Below are 12,700 nucleotides of genomic sequence, written 5' to 3'. Positions count from 1 at the left end.
CTTTATTCTTTGTTCCATCTTTCTTCTTTCAAGTCTCAATTTTGCATTTGGTATGTGAGCGTAATAATGTCATAGTTCTTATTTTATTCTGTAAAATATTATACTCCGCATATATAAGAGTATTATTTTTTTGCTTCATAATTTTATTTGTGATTATTAATTTAAGCTTGGGTTTATTTATTTATTTTTGCAAATTTGCTGGTGAGTGGTAATAGGTGATGGAGATAATATTGGAATAATAGAAAGAGCTGCGACGTGCAATGTGACGATAGGGCCTTGCAAGGATGAATGTTCAGATGAGAAATGTTGTAACATTAGATGTAATGAGAAATTTCCAGATCGAAGAGCTCGAGGATATTGCCAACTCATGAAGCCCCCCAAAAAATTCCCTGATTGTATCTGCATTTTCGATTGCTAAAATGTTGTTATACTTTAATTCTAGTTATTATTGATGGAACTTAAATAAATAAGGAGCTTCTAATTAATTTTCTTCTCTCTTTTTTTTTCCGAGCCAGTATAATACTACTTCCAGTCTTAATTATAAGAGCTAGTTGACTAATTTGGAAAAATTAAAGAAAGAAGTTAAGTTAGTTATTTGTAATAAATATGTATTGTCTTTCCTAAAGCATCCTTGCTAATTAAGTGTATTAGTTATAACTATCATTGTTAGGAGGACTATTTTGGAAAAATGCATAAATATGAGAGATAAAATATATTGGGGTCTTATATTTAGAACTAAAATAAAAGTCAAATAAAGTCTTATATTAAGAATCAGAAGTAGTACTCAACTTGGTCCTAAATATAAGAATTAGTGTCAAAATATTTGCTTTAATCGTAAACATAATATCTCACTATCCACTTTATTTCAAAATTTATAATTTTTTTCTAAATATTGTTATTAATTACGTGTTAAGTGGATTTGACTAATGTAAGATTATTTTAGTTTCCTTTTCTTTTTTTAAGGAAAGTGTTTACTCATTATGCTAATTAAATATTCGATGGAGGACTTTTTTGTACTTTAATACTCCTCCGGTCCTTATTATAAGACCCAATTTGACTTTTTATTTGGTCCTAATTATAAGACCCAATCCATTTTCTCTCTTATATTTATGCATTTTTTTCCAAGATAATCCTTCTAATAATGATAGTTTTAGCCAATATACTTAATTAGCAAGGATATTTAGGAATAACAACACTTATTTATTATAAATAACCAACTTAACTTACTTCCTTAATCTCCTCAAATAAATCAATTGGGTCTTATAATTAGGACCGGAGGAGTATATTTTTTTAAAACGAAAAGGTTTCAAATGTTTAAGAAAAGGAAAAATATAACATAAAAGGGGCTTCCAGTGGCAGCCGTGACCGTACTAAAACTCTGATGAGTTTACGGAACAACGACCCTCGCAACAAATTCATTTAATCAAACTGAACACAACTGTTCATGAGGTTTGTTCAACATACTGAGAAATTTAATGCTGTCATATTTCGTGCCCACAGAAAGTAATAATATTTTAATATATGCAAGTGAAAATACTAAAAATGAACAAATAATGGAAATTACATGGATTTTTGTCTCTCTACCAAAAATTTAAGGGATCAAATCAAGCTGGAAGGTTTTGAGACAAGTTAATCAATTTAAGGACTAAATTATTAATTTTTTTGAAAAAAATTAAAAAGTTAAGCATCAATCCGGCAGAAATTGTACTCACGATCTTTACATATTTACAACACAGCTCATAAGATCCTCGTTTCATCTAACTGAACACACCAATTCCGGCAGCAAGAAATTAATGAAAATCTTTTCATTTATATATATAAACCTTAAAATATTATATATCAAAACACTTAAACCCAACACTACGTAAGATTAAACGAAAACAAACATAAATGGCAGCGATAAGACTGAAAGGAAGCCACACCGTGAGGCCTTGTGATCCTACGTGGATTGGAACAATGGCGTTATCTGAATGGGATCAAATAGGTTGCGTCACCCACGTTCCCGCCATTTACTTGTATCGATCCCCAAACAGATCGGCTTCCGCCATTGCCGAGACCTTGAAGGACTCGTTAAGCAAAGTGTTGGTGCCGTTTTACCCCTTGGCCGGTCGTTTGCAGTGGATAGGCAATGGCCGTCTTCAGCTTCAGTGTAACGCCATGGGAGCTCGCTTCATTGAAGCTGAGTGCGAATCGAGTCTAAACGACATTGGCGACTTGTTTCTCTCCCCTCAACATCGTAACCTCTTCCCATCTGCAGATTATGGCCTCCCCATTCATGAGCTTCCTCTGTTTCTGGTTCAACTCACCACCTTCAGATGCGGTGGCGTCACCATCGCAATTGCTCTTTCTCACGCCGTTGCAGATGGACCAGGTGATGAAGTATTCACCATCCTTGTTTTCTAAACTGAAAAATCCAAACATAGTTTAAGATTACTACCATTGTAGAGAATTCGGCATATACTAGGTTTGTCTTTCTATTAAAATGGCTTATGTCAATTTGATAAGGCTTACTTTAATACCATACACCTTCAATTCATTCTCCAATTAATCCACGTGAGACTTGATGTTTTATTCCTTCTTTTTTCCCTTCTTTGCTTGCGCCTGTTTATTAGTAGATTATTATAACTCATGCAACCCGAGAGTAACAATTGTAAACTAATCTAACTTGAGTCATTTCATTAGCTGCCCTTCACTTCATGTCTGAGTGGGCTAGGATTACAAGAGGCGAGACACTACAAACGCCACCTTTTCATGACCGGAGCGTCTTCCGAGCCGGGCAGCCACCGTTGGCGTCGTCACCGCGGCCAACCCTCGACGATTTCCCAGAGTATGGCAAGCCCGCGTTACTACTTGGTCAATCAGATACTTCAGAGGAAAGGAAGAAGAAAACCACAACAGCTATGCTGAAGATAACAAAAGCCCAAGTTGAGAAGTTGAGGAAGATGGCGAATGACAGTAGGGAAAAGCCCATGGCTCGTGGGTTCACTCGATACGAGACGATTTGTGGACATGTTTGGAGAATCTCATGCAAGGCAAGAGGACACAGAAAGCAGCAGCCAACCGCAATGGGTATTATTATTGATTCAAGGAGTCGCATGAGGCCTGAACTGCCAAGAGAGTTCTTTGGAACTGCAACTTTTGATGTGATAGCTCAGAGCATGGCAGGTGATCTCATGTCGAAGCCATTAGGGTTTGCTGCGAGTAAAGTGAGGGAAACAATAGAGAAGGTGACAGACAACTACGTGAGGTCGTCGATAGAGTTCTTGAAGAACCAGAAGGACTTGAAAGACTTTCAAGATATACATTCATTGTTAAGGAAAGAGGAAGGACCGTTTTATGGAAACCCTAATATTACAGTGGTGAGTTGGCTGACGTTGCCTTTATATGGGTTTGATTTTGGGTGGGGAAAGGAACAGTACATGGGACCTGGACCTTATGAAGATGATGGAAATTGTTTGCTTATGCACAGCCCTGAAGGAGATGGTTCTGTTGTGGTTGCTATGTGCCTTCAGGAAGCTCATATGGATGAGTTTAAGAAGCTTTTTTATCAAGACTTGCTGTGATCTTCATGCATCATGTGAGCCATATACTTGAATATCTAATCCAAATTGCAATTCATACAATAGTAATTTTATGAAACTATATGTTATATCTTTAAATACTAATATGAGAAGAATAAGGAGGAATGAATGTGTGTATTTGTAGGCACCAAGGTGGCAATAAGATATAACAATCAGCAAAAGAAAATTGTGCTTTGAATTCTAGTAATGAGAATCAATTATTGTTTTTGGATGGCATGGCTACTTGAAGCCCATTTTGTTTGGCACCCACCACTACTACAAAATAGAGTTTTCACGACGCTAATTTACGGCGGTTATTAGAAAAAACATGGTTAAAAATATGACGGCGACATTTCTATAATTATAGGCGTACTTTTAAAAACCATCGTAAAAAATAATTTTAACGGCGGTTTTTTAAATAACCGCCGTAAAAAGTCTCATCGTGCGATAGTTTTCACTTTTCAGAGTTAGAGCTCGTAGTCCCTCATACCATCCTCACTCAATTTTCTCCCTCCTCCTACATTTGTCAGCGTTTATCGATTGCTTCTATCATTTCCGCCATGTTCTTCCATCACCGTAGCTGTCGCTATTGCCGTCGCCATTGCCTCATCCTCTTCATTCTTATTTGTGAGTTTTTCACCTCCACTCTTTTCACGGATTTCATAGTTTTTGTGGTTTGATATGATTATTTTCTTTGGTTAAAAATATGATGTTTAATTTGAGTTTAAAGAGATCTAATTTTTAACATATCTGAGTCTTTGATTTTATTTTTATTAAATCTTAATGGTTTCGATCTGGTGGCTGAAGGTGAAGCTAAATGATGCTATTACGGCGAAAAAGAATCTATGTTTGTTCCATCAGAATGCTTTTAACGGGTGAGAGACTTCTTTTGAGGCTTTGTTCTCCTGTTCCATCCTGATCAGTAAGTTGAAACGTAGACTAAAATTTTTTTTTTCACGACGGTTATTTATATAACTACCGTGAAAAGTCACATACCACGGCGGTTCTTAAACCGCCGTGAAATCCTCTACATATTTTACGTCAATGGCATATACGTCGGTCTCAAAACAGCCGTAGGTTTATTTTAACCGCCGTTAAATGTTTTTTTTTGTAGTAGTGCACACACTTCAATAAAAAAAATTCAACTAAATTAAGTTAAATTTTAATGGAATAATAATTAATATCATATATGTCAATTTCTATACACATTTTGTTAATGCTAGCAAACGGGTTGATCACTAGATTTCTTTGGTTTTTTTTTTTTGGTCTCTGGGCACAGGCATTCATATTATTTTATAAGAAGTAATCTTATTTGAGACATTATTCTTTTAGTAGAGATTCAAATTTTGATTTGTCACCTGTGACTTTTGAAAAATTAACTCCTTTCACTACATCCAATTTTTTTTTTTTTAAACTAAAGCATAGGTATCCTTCTATTGGAGACAATCTTATTCGAGGCACTGTGGAGCACTAAATGTGGACACCTCTCCCAGTGACAATTCAAATCTTGATTCGTCACGTTATGAAGAATTAACTATTTCTGTCAGACCCAATCCCTGTTGGTACATCCAATCTTATTGGTTTTACAAAATATATTTTAAAAGTGAACATTGATGATTTATCCAATGGGCTTTAGAAGCCCAATTTCTTTTTCTTGTTTCCTTTACGCCTGATACGGAGCAGGTTTGAAGATGTTTGAACTTTGATAGAGCCACCAAACAAGACATTTGTACTGGGCTGAAATTTCCTAAAATTTTATTAAGTATGTAAAATCAATTTTGTTGGGAGCACCCGTGGAAAATAGGAAATCTGCTTCCAGTCGCGTCCGAGAACACTATCATTTAGAGTTATTTTGCCAAACATAGCAGAATATGCAATAACTCGTTTGGGCTAAACGTCGTCTTCTTGTAAGAAAACATGGAAACAGACAGCAGAAATAGAAGGAAGTGTTTATGAAAAAATAATAATAATAATAATACAAAAAGAAATAGAAGGAAGGTTTATAAAAAATAATAATAATAAAAAGAAATAGAAGGAAGATCATTTTGATCATTTTCTATCAAAATATATTTTTTTATTCTTTAATACTTGAATTCAAAATCTTCTGGGCTTATTGACTAACAAGCTGTTGGTTAAAATAATAAGCAGTTTCGCCTCGTAAAGAAAAGAACACAAATTTAAATCTTGAGAAGTGTATTTGTTGGGAGGACTTTAACTTAATACTCCCAACTTGATAGAGATTAGTTTTAAACTCAAAGTAGTTTTAAGATTCTCTGAGTTATACCAAAAAAAAAAATCTTTTAGACCTATTGGAAATGATGTTGTTTCCATGAAACTACATCCAGCAATAATAAATAGTTGAAAAATCATCAACAAAATGTTAGTTGAGATGGCAAGCAGTTTCACCCAGTAAGGAAGAGAACACAAGTTGGGAAGTATACTTACTGAGAGGACCTTAATCTCAACACTCCCAACCCAATAGAAATAAATCCCAAGCTCAAAATGATTTGAGGATATTATGAGTTATACAAAAAAAAATTGTTGAAAAATCTCTCCCTGAAAATTTATTATCCAAAAGTACTTGAAAATGGTTGAAGTGATAAAATTAATCAATTGATCCGTATAGTTTCGCCGAGTTACTATCAACTCAGTTCTTATACTTTACAAGACTTATAATTTGGACCGGAAGTATTATCACTGAGAGATATCCATGACCTGGAGATCGAGTCTCAAGTCGGCAAACCTTTCCCAGAGAACTCGAAAACATTATTAAAAAGGTTAAGAGAGTTCAAACTTCAACAAGAGCTCAAATAGGATATGTTTTGTCCCCAAAGAGACGAAGCTGAGATCCATGGAATAAACCAGCGAGAGAAGATGGGCTTTAGTTTGGAAGCGAGTCTTCCAGCATGGATTGGTGTGGGGGAGAAGCCGTGAAGTTGATGAATGGTTGAGTGGAATGTATTAAAGCCGGAAAAGTAGAGGATGAAGTTGGAGATTGGAGAGAAAGTAGATGGATTGGGTGGCCTTTTTGGCAGTATGTTATGGTATGAGATCTGCCATTAGAGGGGGAGCTTCGGAGATCTGGTTTAGTCCAACCACAGTGTAGACTGTAGAGAGAGAGAAAGAGAGTCAAAAGCTGCAAGAGTAGAAGACCAGAAACAGAATGGCAATGAATTTGGAAGCCGGGTGACAGGCTTTTTATTTAACTCTACTCGGCAGTAATTAGAGAATGGCTTTTGGAGGAGGCTGCTGCAGAGTATTTCATCTTTAATGTTTATGTTTATTGACCTATAGTTAGAACAGTGACGTCCGTAAACGGGAAACGTGTGCAGCTAACAAACACGTGCTCCGCAACCCTCACTTCGGTTGGTGTCCACGTGACCATTCTAGCCTTCCCTTGCCCAACCTTCTTCTCTCCGTACAAACAAGCATGTGTGTGTTGTGCATGTATTTAAATTATATTCCTTCTATCCTCAATATAAGATTTAATTATAAAATTAATTGTAGTCTTAAATATAAGACTTATTTTTTATACTTATCAAATTTTTTCAAATCACCCATGTTGATATTCCCTGAACCATAATCAAATATGAGGGAGATGAAGGATATAATGAAGATGATTAAAATATTTTTTAAAAAAATGTCATATTTATTATAATTAACTAACTTACCTAACTTCTTCAATATGATCAAATTAGTTAAATAGGTTTTATATTAAGGACCGGAGGAGTATAAAATAAAAAATATATATTGCCCCCACCTCTATTTTATTATCGCTTCATCCCTCTCTTTTTCTATTCTCAAATTATGTGAGTTAGGAGTTAGGAGTGAGTTGAAGATGAGTCAAAATATGAAGGATTATTTACTAATTAAATTTTCCTATATAATAATATCAGATTATATTTTATTGCAGTAAAGTAATATAATGTACCTTTATATCTTGTTAAGTATTTATAAATTTTGTTTTTGTTCTTTTGAGTAATTATCTTGAACTTATCTCTGCTGCATTTCAAGGACAGTATCTTGTACGGACAATATTTGTACAACGTGTTTTGATTTGTTTCTTTCACTCACTGGGTGTGCGTGTATGCATATAACGCTACATAAAAAAACAGCTAATTAGTAATAGAATTTGTGATAGAAACAAATTCTGTTGCTAATTTCTGATAGAATTATGACAAAAATTTTGTCGCTAATTTCTAATAGAATCATGACAGAAATTATGTCGCTAATTTTTTTGACAGATTAGCGACAAAATTTTTCTGTTGCTAATTTGTGACGGAAAATTCTGTCAAGAATTAATGACAGATTAGCGACTAAAAATTTTCGTTAATAATTAGCGACGGAAAATTCCATAGCTAATCCATATAATGAGTGACGGAATAGAAATTTTGTCGTTAATCAATTAGCGACAAAGGAATTAGTGATTGAACAAATTCCGTCGCTAAAAGCATGTTTTTTTTTTTTGTAGTGTAAGGATTTGTATGGGACATATTCAAGGATTATTAGAATACACACACTTATTTTTTGGTACATTTCCTCATCATTTTTTTCCTATTTCAATTATAAGTAAAGTGTAGATATGCATCAAAATATAATTTATAACTATGATTTGAAGTTTTTCAAAATCAAAATTTTGAAAGGAAAAAAAAACAATTCAAATGGTTTTAAGTATTGTATGTATAATGTAAGCCAAGCCAAAAATTTACACTTATACTTACCTCATATTTCACAAATCACGATTAAAAAAATATTTTTATGTCATTTCAAACAAGTCCTTATTTTATGTCAGTTTGAACCTGCAACATCAGATCACCTAACGCTAAACTTATTCTCATTTCCCAGTTTAGTTTACAATATATTTTGTAAGCCAGCCCAAAAATCTACACTATTTTAAAGGAAAAAGCTTAAAGTTAAATTTTTTATATTTATTCTGCCAAGTTCTCTAATTATACATGGTCCGGTGTTTTTTTTTTTGTTCATGTGAATTTATAATTAAATACTATTAAATGTTAATATTTCAAAAACAAGACATATAGTAGTCATGTGTGTTTCTAGAACTTGATATAATAAATATAAGTAACTTAATGTAAGTATTGTCCTGTTTTAAAACCCTTAGATGTAATAAGTTAGCGATTTATATATAGTCCTAGATTTTGCACATGTGATAAGGATGAAAAGAAGTACTTCCTCCGGTCCACAATATAAGTCATTTTTAGAAGAATGACTTGCTTCAAAATATAAGTCAATTAAAAAGTAATTAATGTTTATTTGTCAATTTTATCTCTGCAATTAATACTTAAAAGTAACTCTTTGTATTTTTCTCTCTCTTTGACAACCTGATTTAATATGAGTAATGTTGAAAAAAAAAATTTAACTTAGGACAGATTTAATGAGTTAATACTTTTTGATATTAATGAATTTGTTAAAATTACTTATATTGTGAATTGGAGGGAGTATACAATTAAAGTCACAAGAGTGAGCATTGTCTCTATTTAAGGATTCGTATGTTTGCTTCGGTTCACACAACGAGTTTTGGCTTCCTGGGGGATTTTAGAAAGGTGAAGCGGAGACTCGTTTGAGGAGGCTGCCTAGCTAAGGTCTGTTCCTTTTCCTTTCCTAGTAATTCTTTCAAGTTTCGACTTCGTCTTTTTGCTAAAGAATTTTAAAAAAAGAAGATGAAAGTGAACATGCCAACAGTAGCATTCAAAGGCAGCTACATCGTAAAGCCTTCTGAACCAACGTGGATTGGAAGCATGGGCTTGTCTGAATGGGATCAAACAAGCTGCTTGACTCACGTTCCCGTCATCTACTTCTACCGACCACCAAGCTCCTGGCTTTCGCCGCCAACCGCCATTGCCGACACCTTGAAACACTCTTTAAGCCGAGCCTTGGTGCCGTTTTATCCCTTGGCCGGTCGTTTGCAGTGGATCGGCCACGGACGACTTCTGCTTCACTGCAACGCAGCGGGGGCTCGGTTCATCGAAGCCGAGTGCGATTCAAATTTGGACGACCTTGTTGACTCGTCCCTGTCCTTTCAGCCCAGTGAGCTTCACCCCTCCGTAGATTACAGCCTCCCAATTGATGAGCTTCCTCTGTGTTTGGTTCAGCTCACCAGGTTTAAGTGCGGTGGCCTCAGCATAAGTATAGCAATTTCTCACGCAGTCGTTGATGGACCAGGTGATATATATATATATGGAAACAGTACAAACTTTCGTTCCCATTATTATTATAGATTCCAATGTGTGAACTAATCCAGCTTATGTTATTTTAAATTAGCTGCATTTCACTTCATCTCTGAATGGGCAAGGCTAGCAAGAGACGAGCCTCTACAAGTAACCCCATTTCTTGACCGGAGTGTGTTTCGAGCTGCACAGCCGCCTTTAGCACGGGCGCCACCGAGCCTGGACGATTACCCGCAGTATGGGAGGCTACCGTTATTAGTTGGACAGTGGGACAATTTAGAGGAAAGAGAGAAGAAAACCACAAAGGCAATGTTGAAGATCAGCAAGTCTCAGATGGAGCAGCTGAAAAAGATGGGTGGTGGGTTCTCTCGGTACGAGACTATATCTGGACATATGTGGAGAACCGCGTGCAAGGCAAGAGGACTCAAAATGGAACAACCAACATCATTAGTTATTGTCGTCGATTCGAGGAGCCGCATGAGGCCTCAACTACCAAGAGAGTTCTTTGGCACTGCAACTTTTGATGTGATAGCTCAAAGCGTGGTGGGCGATCTCTTGTCAAAACCATTAGGATTCGCTGCAAGGAAAGTAAGAGAAGCAGTTCAGAAGGTGACGGATGAGTATGTACGGTCTGGCATAGAGCTGTTAAAAAGCCAAAAGGACCTCACAAAGTTTCAAGATATCCACAAAGAAGGGCCACCCTTCCTTGGAAACCCTAATTTTGAGGTAGTAAGTTGGCTGACACTGCCCATAGATGGGTTTGACTTTGGGTGGGGAAAGGAGGTATCCATGGGGCTAGGATCTCATATGCTAGACGGCAATTCCGTGCTTCTTCCAAGCCCTGAAGGGGATGGTTCTGTTGTGGTTGCTTTGTGCTTCCAGGTGGATCATATGGACGCGTTTAAGAAACACTTTTATGAGGACATGATCTGATCGATCTTCATGACCACCACAGTATAATTGCAGAAAAGCAAACAATTGGATCACGTTCAGCGTTTATGAACCTGCGCATTCAAATGATTGTCGTAGAAAATTAAGGAATGTGTTTGTTTGTGGGTAAAACGTACGTATGAAGTTGGTTGATTAATAAGCATGCCTAAGCTTTTACTAAGAAGCTTCATTACTGCACTCTTTTGATCCATGCATGCATGTATCGTAATTCCTTTCAGATGATGTTAATATAGTTTAAACTATTTGCAGATTTTATGGTTTATTCCCCCAACCTGGTATGGACATGTGTTAGGTTGGTTATATATTTTAGAGCATATGAGAATCAGTAAATATTAATTACTGCATAAAATATCCAAAATATAATTGGACTAATAATTATTAATTTTATATGCATGACTAATTTTGCTCAAATCATAGTAATAAAATGAGGAACGAAGTAAAATCACAGCAAGTTATACTACAGACAAATAATTTGACCATTAATAATGATGTTTGGGACCAAATTAATGACATGAAAGCTTTTCTAAAAGTGAGAGGTTGCAAGTTTGATCGTGCTTCTGGTATGGATGTGTCTTTAAATAGACTATAATAATAACAATAATTTTTTTTTGGGTGAAAAATAATAACAATAATTTAACCATTAAAGGTAGGTAGATTCACCAATAAATGTGGCGTATGTGTTTGTGTGTTCATCTTCTGAGGGCAAGCATGCGGGTTTGTTTTGGCCACGTCAGTCATTGGCGTGTTGTCAGTTAGGGGTGAGCAACAAACCCATTACCCGTTAGCCCGCCCATAACCCATAAAATTTTTGCCCATTTAAGCCCGCCCAATTAGCCCAAATAAGATATTATAAACGGGCGGGTTTAAATGGGCGGGATAGCCCATTAAACGAGTTGGGCTATGGGCAAGGTATTGGGCTTCCCATACCCGCCCGTTTAAGTTTTAAGTTTTTAAAAATATTTTTATTTTTCATTTAATTGATGATATTGTTTCTCATTCATCTTTTATCAAACATTCATGCTTGTCTAAGCTTTTATTTTATCCTTTAGGTAAAAGTTGGAATTTTCAAAGTTTATGAGACTTTATGATTGGTGACTACTTTTATGATTTTATCAGACTTTAATTGTTTGCGAATCTAAGTGAGGTTGTGTGATTGAATATGGTTGATGTTATTTCATATTTGATTTGCTATTTGACATGTAAAATTTATTGACAGTTTCATAAGGTTACATATACAAAATAACTATACTGAAAAAAATTTAAAAAAAATAAATGGGTTACCCCGTAACCCGGTCAGCCCAAACGGGCTGCCCCGTAACCCATTTAATACGGGTTAAATAGGCTACTACCGGGTTATGGGTTAGTCCATGTCCATTTATGAATAAATGGGCGGGTTATGGGCTAACCTTCGGGTTAGCGCACCCCGCTCATTGCTCAGTCCTATTGTCAGTGGAGCAAGGATGGATGTGTTCCCACCGAATTTAATGAGGGCGTTTGCGTGTCGCTGTGTATTTTGGTGGGTTGGGTGTCCTTATAAAGATGGGGAGGTTGGTGGGGATATGTGGTGGGGATGTTTCGTCGCCGCTTCTTGGCTCTTGGGGTGTTCTTGGAGTTTGTGTAGGAGAATGGATGGAGTGGTCCTTACTCCTTGGAGATTTATGTGGGGCCATAAGGGTCCGGTTGCCATGCTGGGCGTCTCTGCGTAGAAATGGTCGTTTCACACCCACTCTTCTGTCTTCTGCAACTTCCTTTCGCCCCGCAATGAAGAAAGAAAGAGAATGGTGGTTAAAGGCTAGTCCGTCGGCAAGTGAGCTTTTTGACTTGTTATGCTAAGCTTATAGCCTGTGAATTAACCCCCTTTTTTTTTTTAGTTTTTCCTAATTTTATTAATTATTATAATTATATTATTATATTTTATATTGTACCTAAAAATTTTAAACATACATCGTTTATTTGGTGTTTTCAATCAAGCATATAAAAAAAATTAAAATTTTTATCATATTT

The 12,700-nt window shown here is 35.8% G+C and overlaps 2 protein-coding genes across 2 annotated transcripts; both read left to right on the top strand.

The window, feature by feature from the left end:
• The first annotated feature begins 1,890 nt into the window (after positions 1-1,890).
• On the top strand, positions 1,891-3,563 carry LOC114711169 (spermidine hydroxycinnamoyl transferase-like). The gene is made up of 2 exons (XM_028895523.1): positions 1,891-2,371; positions 2,683-3,563. Exons 1-2 carry the CDS (start codon positions 1,891-1,893, stop codon positions 3,561-3,563), a joined length of 1,362 nt encoding a protein of 453 aa, XP_028751356.1.
• Positions 3,564-9,054: 5,491 nt separating this feature from the next.
• LOC114711163 (spermidine hydroxycinnamoyl transferase) lies at positions 9,055-10,856 on the top strand. Its single transcript, XM_028895518.1, has 3 exons — positions 9,055-9,160; positions 9,238-9,740; positions 9,840-10,856. The coding sequence occupies exons 2-3, from the start codon at positions 9,239-9,241 to the stop codon at positions 10,676-10,678; spliced, it is 1,341 nt and encodes a 446-aa protein (XP_028751351.1). The 5' UTR covers positions 9,055-9,160; position 9,238; the 3' UTR covers positions 10,679-10,856.
• The last annotated feature ends 1,844 nt before the right edge of the window (positions 10,857-12,700 follow it).

This window comes from Neltuma alba, unplaced genomic scaffold (genome assembly GCF_004799145.2).
Source record: "Neltuma alba isolate B1F8T4 unplaced genomic scaffold, ASM479914v2 tig00011281_pilon, whole genome shotgun sequence".
Classification (NCBI taxonomy): domain Eukaryota; kingdom Viridiplantae; phylum Streptophyta; class Magnoliopsida; order Fabales; family Fabaceae; genus Neltuma; species Neltuma alba.
The sequence above is the reverse complement of the archived record's forward strand: the minus strand, read 5'-3'. Positions and strand labels throughout refer to the sequence as shown.

Coding starts and splice junctions, on each gene's coding strand:
- LOC114711169 (XM_028895523.1), top strand. CDS start 1,891: ATGGCAGCGATAAGACTGAAAGGAAGCCACACCGTGAGGCCTTGTGAT. Junction 2,372..2,682: donor CGCCGTTGCAGATGGACCAG/GTGATGAAGTAT, acceptor TCATTTCATTAG/CTGCCCTTCACTTCATGTCT.
- LOC114711163 (XM_028895518.1), top strand. CDS start 9,239: ATGAAAGTGAACATGCCAACAGTAGCATTCAAAGGCAGCTACATCGTA. Junction 9,741..9,839: donor CGCAGTCGTTGATGGACCAG/GTGATATATATA, acceptor ATTTTAAATTAG/CTGCATTTCACTTCATCTCT.